This window comes from Typopeltis vanoorti, chromosome 1, assembly GCF_054136105.1.
Source record: "Typopeltis vanoorti isolate ZY-2024b chromosome 1, IOZ_Tvanoo_1.0, whole genome shotgun sequence".
Classification (NCBI taxonomy): Eukaryota; Metazoa; Arthropoda; class Arachnida; order Uropygi; family Thelyphonidae; genus Typopeltis; species Typopeltis vanoorti.
The window spans coordinates 160365289-160392735 of NC_143549.1; the positions used below are offsets into that span (position 1 = coordinate 160365289).

Consider the following 27447-nt stretch of genomic DNA (forward strand, 5'->3'; position numbering starts at 1 on the left):
GATTTGATTAGTTGTATTACTTTAAACAAATTTATTATGGTTTGAAATATTAAGTTTTGTGTTTTATGAGGACATTCTCTTGTCGCTAATGGAGACAACGTGTCAGCCATTATACAGTACTTAGTTTCTCGCTTGCCAAGGAGTGCGCATGCTCGCGGAGAAGTTTGATGAGTGATTGACAGCTGACAAGAAAGCGTCCGGTATCTGAGTAATGGCTGTAAACAAGAGAGCGTTCGGAAGGAGTTTAGAACACAGGCTGGCAGATATTTAGGTTCGGAGGAGCTTGAGTTTTTTATATGACAGTCGGAAGAAAATTAATAGTAGATTCCGAAAAAGGAATCGTGGAATTATTAAGTTTTAATGTGGAATAAGTATGTGGATGAATAAAAGGAAAATATTGCTATATGCGTTTTAAATGGAATAAATGGAGGAAACACTAATTGAAAGATTAATAATAGATTCCGAAAAGGGAATTGTAGAACTGTAAGTTTTTTTAATTGGAAGAGTAAGACTGTCATTAATTATAGTGAATAAAAGAAGAATTTGCTATTTACGTTCTAAAGGAATTTTCGAGAAAACTCTGATTAGGAAGTTTCATCTGTATTAAGGACGCCAGATCTGACTATTATTTCTACTGAAGAAAAGACACAGAATTAAGTCAGGAAGAATTAATGTGTGTTACATAAGTGATGAGAAAGGATCCTGTAAAAATGAAGAATAGAGTCATATATCTTCTGAAAAGGGCCTTGATAGAGAGAGAGAAACTGGCTATGAACATTTTGCATTTTGAAAACAAAGTGTTTAGTCTTAAGTGTAAGTTTATTTAAAAAGGACTTGGATCCAATTAATTTGTAGTTAGTTGTGTAATAATTGTTTGAAGTGTATATATACTGTTTTAGTTTTATTAAATGTGTTTATTTTGTAAAAAAAAAAAAAAAAAAAAAAAAAAAAAAAAAAAAAAAAAAAAAAAAAATTTTTTTTTTTTACAAAATTCTTTTAAGCACGTTCAAACTCACGTTACGCTTTCTGACCTCTTCAACACATCATGCCATTAGTTGAACAGAATCAACATCTATCGTCTGTACACACAATATTAACATAAAGCAATCTACTTACAAGCTCACTATATCATGTACAGTCCTAAATCCAAAAAAGGTTAAGGCTGAATTCTGCTCATTCCTTTCTTAATCTTGCACAATGGCTGTGATCAGACACTATTCGACGGTTGCCGTCTTGCAAATTCCTTCCTTTTAACTTAAAAAATAAAATACTTCAAAAATAATTTGGTAACCCATCTTTTGTTTATAGATTACAAAAAAGCATTTGACAAAGTAAAAAGATATATACCGTTTGATATATTACAAAGAATAAATATACCTAATATTTTACTACATGCAATATTGAATGTACACAAAGATAGTGAATAAAAATAAATGAAAAGTTGTCTCTGAAAAACAATCTATATACCAAGGAGTAAGACAGGATGACCTCTGTCTCCAACACTTTTCAATATTTATATTAATGAAATATTAATACAGTGGAACACCTTAAACAATCAAGGTATAGAAATTTCCCGGAATAACAAAATAAATACACTATTATTTGCAGATGATCGGGTAATAATATCAGATAAGGAAGACAAATTACGAAGAGCAATATATAATTTAAAGTAGAACAGTTTATAGTAGAACAGTTCGGAATGAAATTTTCCATAGATAAAACTAAAACAATGGCATTTTGTGGACAAACTCTGGTTACAAGTAAAATAGTTATTATTAATAAAACAACAGAACAGATAAATACTTTCAGTTATCTTGGATGTGAAATATCATATGAAGGAGAAAAAGACATAAAATTAAAAACTTCAAAATTTTTACAGATTATAGGCCTGATAAATAGAACACTCAACCCAAATATAGTACAAAAAAGAAACACGCTTGAAAATACAATACTTTGGCGGTGCCCACATTATATGGCAGTGAAATTTGGGCAATAAACAAACAAGATAAACAAAGAGTAAAAACAAGTGAAATGAGATTTATGAGAAGAACTGCAAAATACACATTATTAGATCAAAAAAGTAACGAAGACATTTTAAAAGAACTAAAAACAAAATGAATAGAAGAATAACTAAACAATTATAAACAAAAATGGATTGAACATGTAAATCAAATGGCCAATACCCGACATCCTAAACAAATACTAAAATATAAGCAATTGGAAAGAGAAGGCAGAGTAGACCTCAAAAAAGGATATTGGATGGATAATGAGACCAGAACAGACTTATATGGTCTATACCTGTAATTAGTGTTATGATGATGATAACTTTAATGCTAACTTCATCAATGTTAGGAACTTTGTCGGCTGCTACAAATCAGCACACACACATGGATCGGTACATTCGTCGAAGAACTTCACTGAATAATATCTTGTAATACTGCCAGCGAACTCCCTATGATCTCTAGAACTACTGCTCATGGGACCACGACTCTTCCCTTCCTCGAAAATCTTGCCACAGGAACCAAAAAATAAGAGAGAGCTTTCGAGCCTCAAACTCTGCCTTTTATATCATATCCAAAAAAATTCTCGGATTTACTGGAAGCGCCCTTATCACCCATTTTTATGTTAGGTTTTGGCAGCAAAACTCATAATCCGGTGACCTTTGAGACTGTTGTCAACCTTCAGTTTACTAGCCTAATCCTGTCTGAGCTTTTTAGTTACAATTGCTTGTGGTTCTACATTTAGTTATTCTAACATTATATTACAAAATTTAATACATTAAACAGGTTACATGCATTTCTAATTGTATGTATTTTAATTTGCCTATGTAAAATCGATATAGGCAAAAAATATTTCTATTTTTCATCACGAGATTTTACAGTATGATGCTATGCATTATGAGAGAGGTCACTATCCCCTCTAATAAGGTATGACACCTTTTGACAACTCGTATATGAAAATATGACTTCACATTACTTCAACATTAGCATCACCCCTAGATCTGGCTCTCCCCCCCCTCAATAATGGTCGAAACTGATCTGGGTAATGACCCCTCGCATAATGCATAGCATTTTACTTACCCATAAGAATATGTGCTTTGCATTATGGGATACTAAGGCAAGTGATGTGAAGTCATTAGCTTCTATATACGAGTTGCCCTGTCCTGATTATATTTCAGGCGCAAACTTTGTTTGCTTACACTTGGATAAAAAGGATTAAACCAAGTATATAATTTCTTGGTATCTTTAATTTATAGCATAACCAAGTGGAAAAACTTCCAACAATATTAAAAAGCATTTGGATGTCATATTGCTGGTTTTCAAATCCATGTTTCTTTCTAACCTTCCATAAATGGTATTTTAATTCATTAATTATAAAAATCAAAATTCTCTTCCCATTGCTGACGGGTTGTGGGTATTGCAAAAATATAACCTGTTCTGTTGTATGCAGTGGAATGCCCAACACATTACATAATCTGTTCCAAATATGCAGGGCAAGAGGGCAGCTGTACAATGCATGTTCTACTGTTTCCAATTGGTAACGCATGTCACTGATTGGATCTCCGATGTTAAAGTACCTCCATTTGATGGCATTGACTGGAAGGTGGCCATATGTAATTCATCAATCAAGGTCCCTCCTGTTAGGGTATTCTTGAAACTTCAACAAGTTATAAACAAAGTATTGTTTTCAGTACCCAACTTCGCAGCGAAAGAGATTAAAGATTTCTTTATATCAAATTTTCCTTTTTTGTAATGGAGTGTTTAAGCAGTCTTAGAGAATTAAACAAAGAGTGTTGTAGTATTCAGGAATAATCTCAGCTTTTGGACCTTTATAATCATTAGCTCAAAACAAGAGAAGATGAAAACCCAAGTAGTACAGAAGAAGGTTTGGACATGTGTGATTAGTCTACAATATTTTATGGATTTTTGAAGCTGTATTGCCCAAATAGCAGAATTTTAAGACTGGAAGTCCAAATTCTCCATGCGTCTTTGATAGTTGAAGAAATTCCTTTTTAACTTGGTATCGGCTGGATCAAAATAATTGCACACGTTTACTATATAATTTATTTTCTTCAGCTTCTGTGATGTCTGTAATATTTATTATGTACAAATGAGCAGGAAAGATTATGGTTTTGAGTACTATGGCTTTAGAAGAAAAAGGAGAGTGGCCCTATTTTCCAGTCTTCTAACATTTTCAAGTTCTTGTGTATAAGTTCTTGGGCTGGTAATATTGGGGTAAGTGGAGAAGAGAATTCCAAGTATGACGAGGGGTTCTTTCTTAGGGGTTAGTCCAAAAGGAATGCCTCCAAGATCCCACCTCCCAAAAACTTAATTTTGTCTTGTTTGTATTAATAGTTAATCCAGTGATCTTGCTAAATTTTTCCAAAATATCAAAATATATATATACTAGGGTGCTCTGACGCCTACGGTGCCCAATCCCCATGTTCCGGACTGGTAGGCTGGTTCTTCTTGAATTCTGATGACTCGAATTTTGAAGACTCGACACTCAGGGTAGCCCCTGAGTTTCAAAACGTTACACAAAAACGTTACAGCCTACATCCATTTCCAATTTCAGCTTATCATTTTATAGTATAGAGTATATACACATATATATATGGAATTATTATCCTTCAAAGTTCCCACTACATCATCAACATATGCTAACACCTTATTTTCCTTTATAGGAGAAGATGAAAACATTCCTCACACAGCATGTGTATTGTCAACGTCCTGTAAAGGTTCAATGCAAAGAGCAGTGGACTAAGATGGCAAACCTTGCTTGACTCCTTTTCGAATTTTTACTGGGTCTGACAGGAACCCATTAACTAGGAAGTGGATTGCTGAATTTTTACCTACATCAGTTTACTGGAGGATGTGGAACAGAAAGGGATGTCAGACATTATGAAATGCTTGAGTAAGGTCTACTGATAGCATTTCCATTGACTGCTTTTTCCTATTAAGTAAGCAGATTAGATCACATAGCAGAAATATATTAAATTCTACTGCTCAACCTGGTCATATACCTCTGTGCTTTTAATTATATATCTCATTCCCACTTTGAGCCTGTTATTGATAATGTGGAAAAATATCTTGTAGTCAGTATTAGATGGAGAAATAGGTCTCCACCTGCTGATTAAGGTCACTTGGTATGTGTCCTGATGAGAAAAAGGAATTAAATACTGTAACTGGAATGGGAAGAATAAAATCCAACGCCTCACAATAAAATTTTATCCCTAGACCATCAGGTATTGCAGATTTTCTTGCCTGGCATTTTTTATAGGCTGTGGTAACTTCAGATGCTGTAATAGGTCTGTCAAGCCCATCTCGGATATGAACAGGAAAGCCATTAATGTTCCAAGAGTTATAATTTCGAACAGTACTATTGTCTTCAGATTTTTGTAGTGTTTTTGAAAGGAGTCAAGGATGTTCTGAGTGGTGGACGTCTTCTCCATCAATACAGATGGTCCTTTCTTTGCGAAATTTAGTGATTTGTCTATTGAAGAATGCAGCTGAAGCGCTATCTGCTAAGTGCTGCTGTATTCTTATCTTAAAATTTCTTTTTTCTACTTGTTTCTGCCTTTCAACCTCTATCTCTATGTTAATGTTTCTAATAATGTTGATACATTCTATACCATTACGTTGGTTTGTTATGAACCAGCTTCTTTCTTTATACATGTCTTTCAACTTTTTCCTTTTGATATATTCTATACTATTATGTTGGTTTGTTACGAACCAGCGTCTTTCTTTATACATGTCTTTCAACTTTACCCTTTTGAGGAACGCCTGTTCCTTTTTCCATTCTGCTTTACTGCTTGTTTGAATTTTAACCACATATCTCAATTCCAGGTAATATTATTCCAATTTGAACAGACAGTGTGGAATTTGGTTGAAAAATTTGGTGAAAGTCTCCATTATCCAGAACAGATCTCTACTTTTTTCCATGCATCTTAAGTAGAACTGGATTATAATCCGAACATGTTGATGTCAAGTTGTTTTACCTGAATTATCCTATTTATAAGGGAAGAAGAGATATAAATTTGATCAATACGAGTACCAGTACCTTGATTCATATATGTGTATGCCATGCCTGGAGATTAGGATTGCAGATCCTCCATACTGTCTGCTACATTGTCGAGATATGTTTTTAACCGTGCATATCCCACTTTCCACTCCTGGGGTGACCTCTTATTTTGTCTAATGTTGGTTTTCAGTACAATTCCAGTCTCCAGCTGCTATGATGTAGTGGGTACCATATAAATATGCCTCAAATTTTCATCTAGTGTTCCATTGGATGTAGCATAAACATTTATAAACCTTATTACATGTCCACAGTATTTCACTATCAAAATTCTTCCTTCTGCATCCCTTTGGATATTACAGAATGACCCAAGGAGGGTGACAAAAATAAGAACTCTTACTCCAGCCCTGTTAAATCTTTCAAAGCTCCATTAATAAAGATATAAAAATATAAAAAACTTTTTATATCTGTAGAAGTATGTTTCTTAGAAAAACAAAACCTGATATTATGGTGTAGCATAAGTTTCCATATAAAGCAATTCCTCGATTAATGCACCTCCGATTAGTGTATTTTTGATTAGTGAGTCATTTTTTTTTTCTATACCCAAATTCGATTAGTGCACCTATATACATCTTCAAAATAAATGTTACAAATTTCAGAAATTTTCTGTCTGTACATTTTTGGCTAAATACTTTTAAAAAAATCACTCACCAGGTCGACACCCACCAGAATGAAATAATTTATTATTATTACGGCTGTTATAGCCTGTTTTTCTTTAGGAGTGTCCCTTATTTTAAATACATTGGCTATTTTTACTCAAAAAATTTATATATATATATATTTTAGTGCATTATGGTTGAGTATTGAAGGCAATTATAGCAGGATAAAGGAGGAGCAAAAATTTTGTACACACCTTATTTTGATACTAGGATGTCTTCAAATCCCATGTTCCTGCTGAAGTTTGTTTATAACAAGGGGGAAGGGAGCATGGGGTGTGTGTGTTTTGACGTAGGAAGAATAAATTGGAAACCTGGATTTATTTTAATAATATATATATATATATATATATATTATTGTGTTTGAGGGTGCTTTTTTTGGGAGGGGGGTTTATTTATGGGAAAACTGGGGCAGGGGAGAACATTAACGGGGTGTGAACTGGTCGGTTTGCACCACGTTAACGTAAGAAACACAATTCCCTCCTAACTACGTTAGCTCAATTCTTTGTTAAGAAGTAGAATAATAAATTTATATTATGAATATGTTTTATTGTCTTTCAGCTTCATGGTTTTACTTTAAGTATGCCCTGAGATATATGCTAATTCTTTTATAAAAAAAAAAAATTAAGGGCCAAAAAAGAAATTTGAGGTACAAATTATGCTTTTTCCCATAGGTTATTATATTCGATTAGTGCATTTTCGATTAATGCGCCTGATTTAAAGAGTGCACTAATCGAGGGATTGTAGTTTCTTGTTTAATTTTCCTGTGGAATCCTCGTACATGTAATGAGACAAAGCAGAAAGGAGATGCTGTGATTAATGAAGTGTCACTGGTAAATGTTTAACTTCTAAATTTTGGATGAACCTAATGAGGTCTTCTATCTGTGAAGGAGCAATTGTATAGCCTGCTTTTTGTAAGCTGTTTTCCAGTTTTTTTTATGGTTACTTTTGATTATTTTAATTTCATACCTATCATTCTTGATTTGGAAGCTAGTTATTTTCTTTTCATGTAGATGATAATTGTACTGAGAAAACTTTGAGTTAGTAAACTTTATTATATTTTCTTTAATTGTATCTCTTGCTTTCTCTTTATTAGCATGAGTTTGGTTCTGTGTAATTCATGAACTCTTCTGATCCTGAAGAGTTTTCATTTGATGATCCATAGATTTCCTTCTTCTTTACATTTTTTATTACTACTTTTTCTTTTAGATGAAGTTCATTTTTTAATTTTTTTTTTTTTTTTTTGTTTATCCTCAATTTTTTTCATTAATTCATCTTTCTTGTTTGATGATTTAGTCTGCATATTAAGTTCTTTCAGCTGTCTTACTTGCTTTTCTGTTTCTTCTCCAGTTTCATGTTTTTGCATTTCATTTTGTACCTGTTCAGTTGTTATACTAGGTTCATAATTGGTAATTTCAACTGATGTTGTTTTGTCTATATTTGAATGGGAAAGTGGCTCATGTAGATCTGGAATTTTGGGGCTAATTTCTAGCTGATTTGGTTGCACACTTTTTGTGATTTTATCAAGTGTAGTTTGTTTTGTCGTGTCTTTACTAGACTGAATTGGAAGATCCGGGAATTCTTCATTATGTCTTAATGATATATATGCAGTGTTCTAATTTGCTCTACTATTGCTCCCATATTTTCACTCGAAAGTTCTAATAGGTTCAGATCTTTCACATTTCTGGCAGGATTTGAGGTGCTGATTAGTGATACGTCCAATCTCTATGCAGTTGTAACATTTATATTTGGTGCAGTTACCATCCAAGTGATCGTATGAACTATAACACAGGCATTGTTGTTGTACTCTGGGATAGTTTACCATAACTCTGGTTGTACTGATGTTGACAAAATTTGGTACGGGCTTCTCCATATCCATTGTGAAGGTGACATCACCAGAAAACCAATTTGTATCTTCACCTGATAAACCTTTTCATATATTACTAATCTTATCCCATTTCGAAAATGTCTGTATAAGAATTTCATTTATGTTCTCTATATATTTCATTGGAAATTTTTCTATTTTTACTTGGCTTTCGACCATTATATGAATAACTATGCTGCCTTCAAAAGAAAAATAAAGCAAAATAATTTGTCACTTGTTTCCACATCTTTAACTACAATTAAATATTTCCCTCTGCAGTAAGGGGTGAAACAATAAATGTTATTTGCATTGACTTTCTCTTTTAAAACCTTAGTTACAGGTCTCGCTTCTTCACATCCAGGAATTTCAGTCCCTAGAGTTCATGCCCTTGGAGGAATTGGTACCATTATCTCAGGTGTGGAAAAGACTATAACCTCTACATTTGATTGTAAGAGAAAAAAAACCTCTCAGTCATAAGACTGATAATTAAATAATCCCATGATACATAAATGGCAGTTGTGATACTGCCAAAAGTAATCCCATAGTTCTGATATTAACTGCACTACCAGCAATCTTAATAATTATTTAAAAAAAAAAAAAAAACAGTGCTAGTGGGGACCATAATTAACACCAGTAAAATAAAATCAAAGTGAAAAACAAATGAAAGAAAACCAAAGTACGTATCTTGCTGAAAACTGAGATCTCATTGGGAGGTGCCAGACCGAGATGTAATACCAAGGTTGAAGTAATGCAGAAGTCATATTTCATATACAAGTAGCTAAAAGTTGTCACACCTTATTATTAGCACCTCAACCGGCCATGACGTCAATAGACATCCAGCAAAATCTGGATTCTGTAACACCTATTGAATAACATGCATAAGAAGTGCAATTTGATCTCGCTAGCTCATCCACCACAGCTGGTAGAGAGGCTAAATTACTCTGGATCAGAGATAGTTTACGTTATTTTACTATTATTATTCTATTTTTCCATGACTTTACTTGGCATCTTTAATTTATAGTATACTATAAATTAAAGATGCCAAGAAATTGTATTCTTAGATTAATCTTTTATCCAAGTGTAAGCAAACACAGTTTGCACCTGAAGTATTTTTAGGAGCAGGCAACTCATATATAGAAGCTGATGACTTCACATCACTTACCTTACTAAATAGCTTGAGGAAATTACAGCATACAATAGAATATACATTAAAATAAATTTTAATACACTTCCAATATTTCGGCAATGTCATGTTGCCATTTTCACAGGAACTTAGAAACAAGACATGTGCACGCAAGCACAATATACAGTAAATGAGGATGAAGCAGGAAGCTATTCTTTCTCCTAAAAGTCCTGATGGTGACCCCTAGCAGGCAATGTAGGTATTCTTGGCTATTTGGGCTGAAAATCTTCTGATGTAGGTTTCCCAAATTTGGGGCAGTCTCATGCAACCAAATTTTTTGAGATTTGGATTATTTCTTAGGGCTGAGGCTGATTCCATGAATAGCCTTTCGTATTTGAATTTACCACGGTGTATTATCGAGGCTTTCTTCCACTGTATTCTATGGTGGATATTCAGAGCATGGTCTGTAAGACCAGAGCGGCTATATTGGTGAAACTGGATGTAGTCCTTGTGTTCTGAAATTCTGATATTAGCTGTCCTGCCTGTTTGACCAAAGTAGGACAGCTTACAGCTTCAAGGGACCTGGTATACACCAGGTAGGTCTAGGGGAGGAGGTTGGTCTTTATTAGGTGGATAAGGGATGCCAATATTCTGTATGGTCTATAACAAGAAGTCAAGTCATGTTTTTTCAGGATTTTTGTAATTTTTTCTGAGGTGCCTCGGATATAGGGAATGGTGATGGATTTAAAGTAATCCTTGTTGTGAAGGGGGGTTGTGGTTTATTGGTTTCAATATTTTTTTTTTGGGGGGGGGGGTTAGCCATGGTCTGTAACAAGAAGTCAAGTCATGTTTTTTTAGGATTTTTGTAATTTTTTCTGAGGTGCCTCGGATATAGGGAATGGTGATGGATTTAAAGTAATCCTTGTTGTGAAGGGGGGTTGTGGTTTATTGGTTTCAATATTTTTTTTGGGGTTAGCCATTGGCTGATAAAGTGTTGAGAATGTGGTTTTCTGTGGTTAGGGCATTGTCGTTTGAACAGATAAGTTTAGCCCTGTTGTGATGGTGGGGGGGGGTGCATTGTTGGTGGATGTATCTGCCTGTGTGGGTGGGTTTTCTATAAACTGAGAAAACAAAGGTTCCATCATGATGGAATTTCTTCTTTCAGGGTGAACTTGATTCTGGGATGTTGGTTGTTTAAGTGTGTTAGGAAGGAGAGGAGTGCATCAGCGGCATGTGGCCAAATAGCTTACACATCATCAACATAGCGAAGCCATATGGTGGCTTCACTATGTTGATGTGGTTTGTGTGAGGGAGAGTTTAAGGCTTTCTCTTCAAAAGTCTCCATAAAAAAGTTGGCCAAGGGTGGGGAGAGTGGTGAACCCATGGCTGTCCCCTCTATTTGTTTGTAGAATTTTCCTTGCCAAACAAAATAGACTGAGTTCATTGTGAACTGAAATAGGGCTGTGATATCGGGAGGAAATTTAGCTTGGATTAGCACTAAGGATTCTTTGAGTGGGACATTTGTGAATATGGAGGACATCAAAACTGACCATTAAGTCAGTGTGTTGGAGTGTAAGGTTTTCCATGCTGGCTCTGACGTAAGCTGAATTTTTTTATGTGTGAGTATAATGTGTGAGCGCTTTGGCCAAATGTTTAGCTAGTTTGTATGTGGGGAAATCAATGCCATCCACTATGGGACGTAATGGCACATTTTCTTTATGCATTTTGGGAGTCCATTGTTACATCCTGGATGAAGAACTTTATTAAAGAAATAATTCATTCAGGATTTAACAACTCAGAAAATTTTGCTGAGAGAAAAAAACTTTTACTTGAGCAGAAGAACTAAAGTACTAACTGTAAATGGAAATAGAGTTACCTCCTTTTAGTAGAATTGTAATGCCATGTAAAGAACTTCGTGTATAAATTAGTATTATATGAAATGCATCATGTATACAATGAATGGGTAAATCAGATGTAAACAATAGTCCAAAAGTCATGGGTAGGCCTGAGGCATTGGCAATCTAGGAAAGTTACGCACATTCGGTTCCCGGAAGACACTGCTATGATCTCGCGATGTGCCGAAGTTGCTGTGGGCCATGAAAGTAGCGGGCGGGAAAAGATCGCAGAAAAAAAGTAAGAGGGTGCTATCGTGGTAAGGAACAGGGTACAAAAAGGGGGGAAGCGAATGGAGAATAAAAAGAGTTTGCACCCCTTTCTTGGGGCTTTTTTCGCTGCTTTCCTGGATGATGATTTGACTTCTCTCGTGGACCGGTGGTTCCTGATGGTGCTTCGTGTCGATAGTTCGAGATCGGAGGGTGCGCCCTTCCCTTCGATGGCTGAACTTCTGTCGGTACTAAAGCGTGAGATGTCAGCTTACGTTGTCTTCACTGAAAGTTTCGACGGAATAATATCGCGAACGTATACCAGAACCGGCAGTAGAAATGACGATGGTCCAGAACAGATCGAGAATAGACGAGGGAAAACGCCAGGTGCAGAGCATAGCTTAATCTGACGACCATAGTGACCCATCACGTGGACGTAGGCTTATGGAGGTATCGAAAGAGAATTCCAACAAAGAAGGACAGTTCAGACGGACCTGGAGACCCTGCCCCAAGAAATGGTAAAGTACAGATTCTGTTGTATAATTACCCATTTGGTCATTTGGTAAAAGGGAAGAATTATTGCAGTGTATTAATCGAGTGTGGGCAGTACTTAAGGACTTTAAGTGATTATTTAGCAGCGTTAATGTCCATAAGACAAATTGTTAGGCATGATTATAGATGATTGTGACTAGTTTAATATGCAAGATTAACACAGTAAGTAGAATATTGATTAGAAGAGTATAATGTGTATATTAGTGTGTTAAATACCTAACTCAAGAGAACGATTTATTGTTCATACGTTAGAGTATTAATAAGTTTGATTTAGCATGTCATTGAACTAATTGAAAGTGTATATTATGTCTTTAGATTCCAATAAATATTTTTTCTTTTATACCTGAGTTTCGCCTGTGATATGAACCAAAACTACCACTCATTAATTCAAACCATAACGGGAGGGGGAGGAATTGAAAGAAAGGTATAACATGTTGTTATAGAGGCTATGACTGCAAACCTGAATTTACTTAGCCATAGTAGAACATTTGATTTATGAGTACAAGCACTAAATTTATTCTCCTATGTACACCAAAGGTCTGGAAAAGTCTCCCTGAATAAGAGTCCCCTCTATTCTAAGATATTGGCTGGCGCAGCATAAACAAAGAAATTTGTCAATATCTTAAGAGGAGACGGCCCTAGGCAGAAATGAGAGGATTCGTTTCTTATAGCAAGAAATAACCTTTAACAGTCAGTGTATGCACGTGAGTAAATTTAGGAATCGGCCAGAGATATAGAATTTGCTTTCCTTATAGAATGAACATGTAAGAAGTGATACAGATATAGCCAAGAAAATTTTGTAAGTCTTGTAGTTAAAGTAGGGAGGTTAAAAGAATGAGTTAAGTAAAATAATGGAAGAGCAGTGATATTTAAAATGGCGCTCACGGTGATACATAACAATGCCAGTGAGCCACACACCATGTGGCAGCAGATGTAACAATGGCTCACAGACAGAGGGTAGGATTTTGATATTAGAAGGTTTAGGTAAGAAAGGATAGAAAAAAAATAAAACAACGTATTGAGTAACATCGATTTAACAAGGATACAACAATACAACGACATTTTAACACCATATATATACGGGGGGGGGGGGGGATATGGAGTTAAACGGTTTTAATTTGTTAGTGACTTCTACAGGCCAAGAGGTGACCTTCTTAAGGAGCCTGTAGATTTTTCTAATTTGTGAGTTTGTGGGATTGTACTCGATAGGGAGGTAAGTAACCCGATCTAACAATAGAGCATTAAGCTTACCTGTGTAATCCGTTTGGTTAAGCAATACTGTGGTGTTCCCTTTATCCACTTTGGTGATTATTATTTCCTTGTTTTTCTTTAATTCTTGCAGAGCTTTGAATTCCTTATTGGGCATGTTTGTTTTTGGTGGTTTTGCTTTGGTCAGAACACAAGCCACATCCAGTCTGATATCGTTGGCAGATGGTTTGGAAGGTGTCATATCCCCCATTCAATTTGTATCATAATGTCTTCAGCAGGTATTCTTCTGGGCACAATGGCGAAGTTGTGGCCACATGATAGAGCGTCAAGTGCTTCAGGTTTAAAACTAATTGACAAAAGGTTGATTACCATGTCAGTAAGGAAGTTGTGGTTTGGAGGTAGAGTTCTTTTTTAAATTCTTAAATTTCTTGATGTGTCGTTCGCGTACTTTTTTAAATTCTTTATCCGCAGCGGTGCACGAGATGTCGTATAAAATGGACCAACTCTCGTGGTTTAAGGTGCTGGATAGCTAAGTTAGCGTCATTCAGCGAACAGTGAGTAGTGATGAATTGGTCTTTAATCGGTGATTAAGACACTACACAACATGGCTAAACTTATCTGTTCAAATGACAATGCCCTAACCACAGAACTAAACCACATTCTCAACACTTTCTCAGCCAGTGGCTACCCCCCAAAAAAATCCAAAAAATATTGAAACCAATAAACCACAACCCCCCTTCACAACAAGAATTACTCTAAATCCATTCCCATTCCCTATATCCGAGGCACCTCGGAAAAAATTACAAAAATCCTAAAAAACATGACTTGACTTTTTTTGTTACAGACCATATAGAAAATTGGCATCCCTTATCCACCTACTAAAGAGCAACGTCCTCCCCTAGACTTACCTGGTGTATACCAGGTCCCTTGCAGCTGTAAGCTGTCCTACTTTTGTCAAACAGGCAGGACAGCTAATATCAGAATTTCAGAACACAAGGACTACATCTGGTTTCACCAATAGAGCCGCTCTGGTCTTGCAGACCATGCTCTGAATACCCACCATAGAATACGGTGGAAGAAAGTCTCGATAATGTACCGTAGTAAATTCAAATATGAAAGACTATTCATGGAATCAGCCTCAGCTCTAAGAAACAATCCAAACCTCAACAAATTTGATGCATGACACTGTCCCAAATTTGGGAAACTTAAATCAGAAGACCTTCAGTCCAAATGGCCAAGAATACCTACATCGCCTGCTAGGGGGCACCATCAGGACTTTTAGGAAAAAGAATTGCTTCCTGCTTCGTCCTCATTTACTGTGTATTATGCTTGCATGCACATGTCTTGTTTCTAAGTTCCTGTGAAAATGGCAATGTGACCTTGCCGAAATATTGGAAGTGTATTAAAATTTATTTTAATGTATATTCTATTGTACGTTGCAGTTTCCTTAAGCTATTTAGTAGGCATGTATAACCAACGTGTAAGCCTTTCCACGAGAATCACTTATCTTAGTATCCATAATGCAAAACACATCCTTACAGACATGTATAATGCTGTGCATTATAGGAAGGGTCACTGCTCAGACTGGTTTTAGCTTTATTGAGATCTCATCAGTGGCTGAAGTAATGCATGTTACTTCAAATAGTATCCTGCATAAGTAACCTTCATATATTAACCTTATGTATAGGTGAAGCGGGCTCTAAAAATAAGACGATTCCGAAAGATCGCCCAACTCAGTGTTGTTCCACTCAGTGACAGACTCACCCTATTACTGAGAAGAACTTCTCAGCATTGGCTCTACCCAGTGGCAGGCCCACCCCACCACCAAGCAGAGCCATAATCTCAGTGGTGGCCCCACTCAGAGACAGGCAAAAATCCTACCTCCAAGTGGAGCCGCTCAAAGCCAGATCTGCCACGCACCGGTTTCCACCCTCATTGGGGTTTCGTCAGTGAGTAGGTAGACTTAGTATTAACCTGTAGTATATATATATATATATGTATAGTAACCTGCATATAGTAACCTATAGTATAATAAGGTTGATGTAATGCAGAAATCATATTTTCATATACTAGTAGCCAAAAGGTGTCACACCTTATTATTAAAATACACTGTATTATAGATAGTTTTTGGACCTGCATGTAGTAACCTATAGTATAATAAGGTTGAAGTAATGCAGAAATCATATTTTCATATACTAGTAGCCAAAAGGTGTCACACCTTATTCTTAAAATACACTAGATTATAAATAGTTGTTGGAAGTTTTTCCACTTGGTTACACTATAAATTATAGATACCACGAAATTATATTCTTGGTGAAGTCCTTTATCCAAGTGTAAGCAAACAAAGTTTGCACCTGAAGTATTTTCAGGAGCATGCAACTCTTATATAGAGGCTATTGACATCTTGAATTTATCTTGGGATCTTTAATTTATAGTATAATGAAGTGGAAACACCTCCAGCAACTATCTCTAATCCAGAGTAATTTAATAATAAGATGTGACACCTTTTGGCTACTCATATATGAAAATATGACTTATGCATTACTTCAATCGTATCACCTCTCGGTCTGGCTCCCACTGATGAGACCTCAAAAAAAGTCAAAACCAGTCTGGGTAGTGACACTTCCATAATGCTATGCATTATGGAAGGGTCACATTATGGATACTAAGGCAAGTGATGTGAAGTCTCTAGCCTCTATATATGTGTTGCCCAGTCCTGAAAATATTTCAGGCACAAACTTTGTTTGTTTACGCTTGGATAAAGGATTAAATCAAGAATCTGATTTCTTGGCATCTTTAATTTATGCCAGATATCCATTTTGATGTTGAAAAAATAAGGATGGGCTGACAGTTTCGGTCTTGGCCATTAAAATGTATTCAACATGGCTAAAACTATGTATATAATGATGGTATCAAGCTATCTGGGACTGTTCTTGATTATTATAAGACCCTTTTTTTCCATCACAGAGCTGAACAGCGGAATATTTTAGTGGAGCAGCATGAACAGAGTTTAAAATGTGTACCATTATAAAGTACCAGCAAAAAATTTGTGGAGTTAGCAGAGGAATTAGAGAAATATTACAAGAACATAATTAGTGTTATGATGATATTATGATATTGCTTAAGGAAACTACAGTGTGCACTATATATTGAGTTACTGCTTAGTATTTTATCAGTCCAATTTGCCAAACAACAAACATATTAATATGTATGTGTGTGCAGGCACTACATAAGGTAAGTATGACTGAAGGAGAGCAACAAATGCAAGTCTAAAGCCGTAAATAGTACACTTAATGGACTGGGATGAGTATTCTTGGGATGATTTCCTAAGGATGAATGCCCCCAGATTTGAGACAGTTTCATACAGCCAAATTTGTTTGAATATGATTAATCCTATTATAATTCGCCATCTTTGCTATCCCGACTATTTAGTTTTGTTTATTGAAAGTATTTGGCATCTAGCAGTCCTGTAATACCACATTATTTTTCAATTCAATTCCTGGGCAAATTTTGAATGACTATTTTATGACAGCATTATCTGAGAAAGAATCAGACTAATATGATGTAATGTCATTCATTTTTCAGTCCTTTTTTTTAAAAGAAACATATCTGCATACTCCCAGATTGTGTGAATTTATTGCTTCATTTGCATAAATTGATTATAGTTGGCATTATATTGCAGCAAAATATCATACATTTATCATATAGGGTTATGTTGTTTGTAGATTTTTTATATTTTTTTATTTACTATACTTTTGAAGGCATTTTATTCTTATAATTATTTATTCAGACAGAGCCTGTGCAATTAAGAGTATATAAATCGCTTAAAGTGTGGTCAATGTATGCAGATTTGGAAGAAAGTTTTGGCACTTTTAAAGTAAGAATTTTTGTTGCATTTGATTCAGGTTACAATAAACTTTACTAAGAAATTTCTTAGCCTAGCTTAATAAAATATTCTCCAATGACCAATGTTTATTCTTATAGTGAGAAAATTCATTATTTAAGGTGGTGATTCACTTGGAGAAAAAAAATAAATAAATAAAAGTAGATAGCTATATTTTCAGGGTTTCAAAAATTTTGTGTTTGGCTCACCAGTCAGAGAAATCAATTTATATGCTTTTTTTTTTTTTTTTTTTTAATGCTATGGCTAATTTTCCATGTATAACTACCAGTCATAAATGTTAAAAATTTTTTCACTTGGTTGTACTATAAATTAAAGATGCCAAGAAATTATACTCTTGGTATAATTTCTTGGTCTCGATCCTTTATCTAATAATCTCCATCCTTATCCAAGTGTAAGCAAACAGTATTTGTGCATGAAGTATCTTTATGCCTGGGTTACTTGTATATAGAGGCTAAAGACTTCACATCAATTGCCTTGGTACTCGATAATGCTATGCATTTTGGGAAGAGTCACTACCCAGACTGGTTTCAACTTTTATTGAGGTATGTTAAAGTGTAGGGATACCTCTGCAAAAACTCTGAGTAATCTACAAGATTACTCTACATCTCACTGAGTGATCCTAAAGGATCACTACTGAACTCCTTATTCCTCTCCTGAATCACTCCAGGACAGGAAACTCAGCAGTGGCTCTACTCAGTACAAACAATTTCTTCTCTGCCACTATAACCAAACACTGAAAAAAAAAAGTCTGTTTAAAACCCATAAGCTTACCCATAATGCATAGCATTACACTTGTCCATAAGGATATGTGGCGAGCATTATGGGATAATAAGGCATTGCTGTGAAGTTATTAGCCTGTGTATACAAGTAGCCCAGTTGTGAAGTTACTTCATGCAAAAACTTTGTTTGCTTATGCTTGGATAAAGAATGAAACCAAGAATATGATTTCTTGACATCTTTAATTTATACCAATCATAAAGTAAATATGTTAACAACTTTTATATTTGTATATTTATCAGACTGTGAAAAAAAAAATCATGATATAATACCAATTATTTAATTATTTTTTATTAATGGTACATGATCATTTTCACACGTTTTCACTTCTGACATTTATTTTCTGACATATGTCTTGAATTAGTTTTATGGAAAATAAAAACAAACAATTTCTTCTCTGTCATTATAATCGAACAATGAAAGAAAAAAAAATCCAGTCTCTTAAAAACTCTCCATAAAATAAAACCCTTAGGTCTAAATATATATTAACTACATTAATATGTTTCTGAATTTTGATCGGCTCCAAAACTTCATGGGTTGGACAGGGCCATTGAAGTAATATGATGTGGTGGCAACTCAGAAAACAGTCAAAACATATATAGGTTAGAATCAATTACAAGGGGAAAAAAAATTCTGTACTAGTTCTTTTCTCAATTCTCCAAGTTTTAATATTCACTATTAATGGTTTAGGTTTTGCATATTCCATCACAGGATAAAAAATCAGCTACTCCACATTCATTTTAGGTAAGTATCATGATTAATTGGTTACCTCAACATCATGATAAAATCAGTGATAATGAACAAAACAGCCATTTCTAATTACTGGTATTTTCCAAATAAGTAAAGTGTATATCATATAAAATATATGATGCTGCAAAACGTACATAAAACATTTTGCAGCATCAAACATGAAACAGAATTAGCATTACCTAATTCATAAACTTTCATAGCTTACCTATATTTAAAAAAAATAGAATTTTATTCAATAAATCTGATATATTTTGTCCAATGTAATTATGGATATCATCAGAGAGACTGGTAACTATGTTCAAAATATGAATCATAAGAAGGAGTCCTGAGGCATGTGACTACTAGCTTGTGTATTGGTCACAGCTGAGATCATAGGAATTGCACTATTAGAGTTCAAAGGAATAATTGTAAAAGTTGCATAGATAAAAATAAATTAAAATTATAATTATATAATTTTAATCAATTCCCAAAACGTAGAGACAGAGTGGTTATGGTTCAGATGATTTTGTAGCATTTCACATGTTTCAAGGAAAAGACTATCAAATTTGAACCTGCTGGAATGAAAAATCTTTGTGTGGTTCCAAAGAATTATGTGCCCAGTGTCCATAGCACGAGAAGGAAGGCCAGACATGTCACATTCCAAAAATGCAATAGAGTCTTGATATTCTTGGATTCTGATGAAAGCAGAATGGCCAGTCTGTCCAAAATAGTAAATAGCAGAAGAGCTGTTATCTCCGTGAAGAATATTTATACACATGGATAGGCTTATGTGTTCGTCAAACATGTAATAGATTTAACGGTATTGATATGAACACAGATGGATAAGAAAATAACTATTTATTAACTTAAAAGCTAATATTTCGTTGGTATTATATCCAGCATCTTCAGAGCACAAAACACAAAGTTTGTTACAAATGCAAGACAACCACAATCCAGTGTAACAGTGGGGCTAGTATAAGTAATTGCAGCATGCAACACAAAATCTAGGTAAAAAAAAAAAAAAAAAAGTTTAAAGTTTTGAAATAGTAGTCCAAATAATAGACTTAGAAAGTTTGAAAAAAAAATAAAATAACATAAAAGTAATAAATATTAATTTGGTCTTAGGATGACTGTCTCCCAAATCTTTGGTAGATTTATACAGCCATACTTGTTAAGGTTTGGAATAAGTCAGAGAGGTTGTTCATGATTCCATGGTCTGCCAAACCCGACTTGCCATAGCGAAAGTGTCGGATATATTTTTTGTGTTCACTGAGGCAGATGTCCACAGTTCTTTCTGTCTGTCTGTAGTAGGCTTGATGGCAACTACAGACAGACAGGAGTGCATTTGTCCTTAGGTGAACGGATGAGAGTTGCTAATTTTACATAAGGTTTAAATACTGTGCACAGTTGGTGTTTGTTAAGCACCCTAGATATCTTTTCAGATGTGCCTTTAATGTATGGGATGGTGATAGTTTGTTGTAGTCTTCTGTGGTAGATAGAGGCGATTTCTGGGTAGAGCTAGAGCAGTCTGTTCCAATGACATTGTTCTTACTGCTTAACTTTCTCACCTACGTCACACCTTCTTAACCAGTGGTTATAATCCCCATAAGATAGATATACTAAATGCTACCCAGAAATCCCCTCTATCTACCACATAAGACTACAACAAAACTATCACCATCCCATACATTAAAGGCACATCTGAAAAGATATCTAGGGTGCTTAACAAACACCAACTGCGCACAGTATTTAAACCTTATGTAAAATTAGCAACTCTCATCCGTTCACCTAAGGACAAATGCACTCCTTTATCGCATACAGGAGTCTATGAAGTGTTCTTGCGATTGAAGCCTTGGGCTCTTCATATATCTAATAATAAATAGTTATTTTCTTATCCATTTGTGTTCATATAATACCGTTAAATTTATTACAACAGCAGAAGAGGTTGTTTTGAAGGAATTATATAGATTGAGTTTGCAAGAATCCATATTTTTGTTCAGAGATTTTTTTAGGTAGGGTATTGAAATTCTTTTCATATTGATAGATGATGTTAGATGGTAATTATCAGTTTGAATGGTAGTTTTGTTGTATTCATTAAACATCAGATAGTACCCATCGTACATTAATATAATGAGTGTATTAAGGACTCTTTTCTGTTTTTATTATTAATTTTATATATTTTTTGTATTTGCTACATGATTTGGAACCCCTGTTCTAGAAACCAAACATGGAACCTTTTCAAGCCACATCAGGCTTGAATAAGCTGATTTGTGGTCTCTAACCAGGTGATGAAATTTCTCTCCCACTTAAACACATTCAGAAACATCCATGCCAAACAGCAGCATGATTTGAACCTGCAACTAGTTGATTGGAGAGTGGATACACTTTGCAAATGTATTTAATAATAATTGCAGTAAGATTAACACATTCACTGAGTTTTAATAACTGGCAAGTCATGCCTTTAGCAACAATAGTCTTGCACACTGGTTTGCTGGATTTTATTTTCCTTATTTGCTGGAGAATTTTTTCAGAAACTATGTTTAATACACGTTACAAACGTCTGTATGCATTGCAGAATTCCCTGAAATTTTTTGTGGAACCTTTGGGTTTTAACCACGCTACCGGCCAAGACATTTATAGATATCAAGGTTATCATGGATGTGAAGTGCATATTAAACTTGCAATAACATTGATATTACATTGAAATATATGATGGATATATTTCATATAAGTGTATGAGGATGCATATTTTATCCATAATGGCCAGTTAGGGTGGTTAAAGTACATTGCTGTTAAGGCACACTTAATTCTTGATAATGTAATACTACTGAAGTATATTTAGAGGGAACTATGGTATGAAGACTTGGTGGTTACTTTGAAATAACCTATCTTTAGTTTCAGGTTTTGGTTATTTCATATTTGCTTTTGGCTTAAATCAGTGTTGTTCATTAGCATAATGAAAGTCAAATTTACTGTCATCATTCATTATTTTTTGAGCAGGATGCAAATGTCTTAAACATACATTGCAAATAGGCCTTGACAAGCAGCAGTATCATATTGGTGTTAAGTATTTTGTCTTTAAGTTTCCAGCTCCATTACAAATTCGCAGTTGCTCCTCTTTCTTACATTGGGGATTTTTCACTTATCTCAAGGTGAATATAAAGTGCAGATGGTTCAGAATTGGCCATGCTTAACCCTTTAACTGCTACGGTCGAATTAACTCAAGCATGGAAAAAAATGGCACCCTCAAGTGTACACCCCTTGAAGATTATGCAAATTTTATAAAACACTATTATTGCCATTTTTGTGAGTGAACAGGTGACAAGAATGTATGATGCTGTCCAGACTTCTTACTTGTAAGAATTTTAATTGATTTTATTTATAAATTTTTTGAAAAATTAATTCAGCACATGGGACAATGTCAGTAGAATATAAAATCAGCAGTTAAAGGGTTAATATGATCTTCCAGTGGTTTTTCTAGTATTTTGTCAAAGGTGAGTTACCGTTATATATGAAGATGGGTTATCAGGTCTCATGTGGAGATGGTAGGGGATTTTCTTCCTATAAACTGTACACAAAAATTTATGGCATTAATATGCTCTCATTGCCTTTAGAGCTTTACCACAATTCAAAACAATCACTAACACTAAAAGCTGTTTAATTTACTAATTAGACCAGTAATTCTCTCTTTCACCAGCAAACATTATTTGATTATATTTCATTATAACACTCTTTCATTATAACAAATTATTATAGGTGACTGTCATTGTAACAGACATCACTGATGTCTGTTACAATGAAGATTCCCTATCAAAGCCATCAGATTGTTTGCATCCTTATCGAAAGTAACTATGAAGTCCTATCAGATTGTTTGCATCCTTATCGAAAGTAACTATGAACGTGCTGTTTACATATTCCAGGGTAAGAAATATAAGATGTATATTTTTACTGGCACTCCAACTGGTATATAAGTATACTAAGCATATGTTTTGCTACTGCTGCCATTCTCCTATTGTAGAGGTGGGGGGGGGAGAATGCACAGTTAATGTTCACTAACTGCTTTGTGGATGTGACTTATTTCCAAATATCCTGACTTTGATTGATGATCATTATTATTATTATTATATGTATTTCCATGGAGTCAGGAGACTCACTCCATGGGATCCATTACTCACACACTACATTATTCATACTTATCATACCGCTCCTTAAACTCATTTAATGACAAAACACTCGTAACCACTTCTGGTAACCCATTTCACTACCCTCCAACTAAAAAATCTAGTCCTAACACCCTTACTAATGACACTCATACAAAATTTCTATGGGTGATTCCTTGTTTTCTCCCTTCATTCTATTCTCATAGGGAGCATGCCATAGGCCAGCCACAATTTTTCTCACTCATTTGTGGATCCTCTCTACCACTTCGTCATCCCCAAAGAATCCTGTCCAGACCTGTGCGCAGCAGTTCAGATGTGGTATTATTAAAGCCTTATAAAGGGGAATAATAACTTCTCTAGCTCTGCTTGTTAATGTGCTCTTCAACAATGTAGTTTAATGTGCTGTTTTGGCTATGTTTGCAATTTGCCCTGTAAACTTCAAGTCTTTGTCCATAATCACTCCCAAGTCCCTGCCCTCATCAGTCTCCTGTAGTTCAATTACATCAATACAGTACACAGCTTGTGATCTCATCTTCCCAGAGTTCATCACCTTACACTTAGCCACATTAAACTGGCAGCCATTTAGCAGTCCGTACTGCTAGCCTGTTTAAACCATTTTAAAGGATCTCAACATCACCTTTCATTTACTATGGTTCTTCCAGTTTTGCATCATTTGCAAACAACTGAATATTATCAATGACAAATCATTTCCTACATCATGGATGTACAAATTGAACAACAGAGAACAAGCACTGAGCTCTGTAGTACACCACTGGTTGCCTGCCTTCTCTTGGATATAACTTCTCCATAAACCACTCTTTGATATCTGTCCCTTAGCCAACCTCTAATCCAAATCACTAGATTCACATTCATCTCCATTTGCTCCAATTTATACAAATGGGTTCTATGTAGAATCATGTGAAATGCCTTTTCCAAGTCCAGCAATGTAACTGAATAACCATTTCCACTGTTTAATTCTATTTCCACTTTATTTTAAAAAGTAAGCATATAAACTAATGCCAGATCCATCCTTCACAAAATCATGCTGTCCCTTATAGAGTATCATATTCCTATCAACCTAGTCCTGAATTCTTTCATTAATTTCTCCAATACCTTAGCACCACTCTTGATATGCTGATTGGCCTATAATTTGCTTCTTCTATCTTGGAACCTTCTTCATGCAGTGGGATTGTTTTGTCCTCTTTCAATTTTGTTGGTACCTTCCAAGTACTAAGGTTTAAATTAAACAGCTTGGTCAGAGGAGATGATAATTCTCTTGCATATTCTCATAGTACACAGACTGATATGCCATCTAATCCAATGACCATTTTTGCATTGAGGTTATGCAATATTTTAAACACCTCAATTTTTTCAAACTTTATTCTCCTGTCAGTGAATGTCACATCTGGCATTGCAACATCAAGTAGATAGTATAATTCACTATTTGGTTTGCTTATGTTATCTCTTCACCATCAGCACTTTTTAAAGTCATCCTTTCATAGTCATTCATCCCTTCACTTGCCACATAGCAGAAACTCTTTTGGATTTATTCTGACCTTGTCAGCTAGCTTACTCTCGTAATTAGCTTTAGCTTTCCTTACCATACAGGTTACCCTTTTTTGACTGTCTTGCACTCCTCATGGACATGCTGATCACCTTTTTCTTTATATTCCCTCCACAACTTTTTCTTTGTCTGCAACTCCTGCTTAATGAAGCTATTCACTCATCGAACTCCTACCTTATTTATCCTTCTGACTTTCAGTATATATTCTGATACAGCTTTCTTGAAACATCCTTGACCATCTCCCATGCACCACCACCATCTGTCTACTTCAAATTCTTATGCCATGACACTGCTGAAAGCTGACTCCTCAGATTGTCATAATCACCTGCTTTGTAATTCAACATGTATCCTTTTTTAATAGAAAATTCTGCACATCTAGCAATCTCTCAGGTCAAGATTACATGATCACTTTACCCCAAGCTGAGGCAGTTTAGCTGGGCTATGATCAGATCCAGCAAGCAAATCTTGTAGTCCCTACCTTACATGCTGCTTCAGGTAATTATCTCTCGAAAGCTGTATAAATTCTATATCATTCCTCCTTCCAGTCTATTTTTCCATAGTTGAAATCTCCCATAATAATTTTTTGACCTGCAGTCATTATGCTGATTTGTCAATGCATGTTATCAACATTCTCCCTTATATCCTATGGATTATAGCAGCAGATTATTCATTTCATCTTATTGGTCTCTATCTCACAGAAGTCTTCTGCATCTCTGTTTTCCAGATGTGGTTCTACTCTTTTTGGTTCCATTCCTTTTTTTTTGCTCGTCTTCACTCTGCTTCTCTTGAGTCATTTTTACTATCCTTTCATCCAGACCACCATCACCGAGATCCAATACCCTGCCATCATATTTGCTGTGTGGTGCAACAGGTGGACACCTGGATACTGCACTGGTCCTGGATGGTCCATCCTTGTGAGTGGGCAACATGTCTCTCACCCTATGGTCCAGTGTGAGGACCCAAGGTTTGCTGTGGTACTGTTACAGCTTCCAGTGTAGCCCTGGCATTCCACTCAGAAGAGTGATCTCAGAGTGGGATCTCCTTGATGTTCCTGATGGTGAAAGATCAGTGGGTGACAAGTATGAGGCACATACTTGTCGCCATCATCCTTACTTTTGATACTCCTAAGTCTCCAACATTTGTAAAAGCAGAGTATCTCAATTATCCTGTTAGACTGTATATCCCTAATCCACTAAGATGGTTCAAATGCCTAAAATATGGACATGTCCAAACTGCCTGTTGTGGCTCTGCTACCTATGCCTAATGCGATAATAAAGAGCATGATATCCTGCTCTGCAAAGAAAGCAGAATGTGTAAACTGTCAACTGGAAAAATGAAAACGAAATACAAAAGATAAAAACAAAATGAACAAAATAAAAAAAATAAAACAGAACAAAATATATCAGGATGCAAAAAGAAAGTTAGCTACCACCACATCTGTTCTGGGATCCTCTTATGCTGATAAAGCAGTAGTTAAGAAAATGTCAACAGCATCTCATCTATTCCACCATCTGATAATTTTACCATACCAGAACTTTATGATCATGACTGCTTCTCTGTTGAGTTCATCAATCACTCAATGTGTGGCCTCTCCAAAAACAACCCAAAAAATGATTCCAATTGATGAAACCCACTTGTCAAAAAAAAATTATTGCAAAGATATCACTTAAAGATAAACCTCAAAACACCCCTCACAGAAAAAATTGATACTTCAGTATCCACCAAAAGTAAATTAAACTTGCCAACTGGCACTGACACATCAGATGTATTGAATATTTTACCAGAGGAAGAGATGGACACTGGTCATCCATACTTTCCAAAGTAAGTTGATAAATATAAACCTGACAAAACTAAATCCCTCAACCTCCTGAAAACGGACAAGCCTACAAAGCCCAAACAATAGGGAAATGAGTATACAGTGGAACTGTTGTAGATTTCACCGGAATATTGATTATTATTATTATTATTATGATAATAATGTGACCTAATGTCCAATCCTCACCTTCTCGTGGTGCACCCTGTTAGATATCTACCCGGATACTGAATAAATGAGGATGGGCTGGCAATTTAGGAGTTAGCTGACCAAATTGTATTCTTATTGGCTTAAACCACAATATTAAATGATGGTACAACATGACAGAACTTCATGCCGGCTGGGGCATTGCCTGGTTAAAAAAGGACCCCGTTGTTTTTGCCAGGGAACCAAGGCAAACAGCGAAAGTCAGCTTACTGGAACAAACCCTAAAACACACCCCAACTCAGTATCAACAGAGTTTAAGATCGGTACTATCAACATAAGAAACCTGAATGGCAAAGAAATAGAGCTACCTAAGGAATTGGGTAAGTACCAGATCGATATAATAGGGGTGAATGAAACAAAAAAGGCAAAAACTGGTGAGATCTTTCTGAGCAATAAATACAAAATGTTATATTCAGGCAATGACAAACAAGGAAAAGAAGGAGTAGCCATAGTATTCAACCTAAATACGAGGCTAATTTTGAATGGCAGGCAATTTCAAGTAGAGTGATGGGGGCAAATATCAGAATGGGGAACTGGACAATGAGACTTATTTGTGCCTCTCGTCCCACAGAAGGTTCTGCTAAGATAGAAGTGGAGGAATTTTTTGAGGATTTAGAGAAAAGCAACTGACACAACATAAAAGGAAAAGTTAGTCCTTGTTGGGGATCTAAATAGCAGAGCAGGAAATGATTATCAGACATGCAAAAAT

At 35.3% G+C, this 27447-nt stretch overlaps 1 protein-coding gene across 2 annotated transcripts in view; it reads left to right on the forward strand.

The window, feature by feature from the left end:
* fand (Pre-mRNA-splicing factor SYF1 fand) overlaps positions 1–27447 on the forward strand; it is a 425180-nt gene that overhangs the window by 242278 nt on the left and 155455 nt on the right. For both annotated transcript variants that reach the window (XM_090399826.1, XM_090399816.1), the window contains one exon: positions 17375–17461. In XM_090399826.1, coding sequence (XP_090255952.1) covers positions 17375–17461 — 87 coding nt within the window. The remainder of the gene's footprint in view (positions 1–17374; positions 17462–27447) is intronic.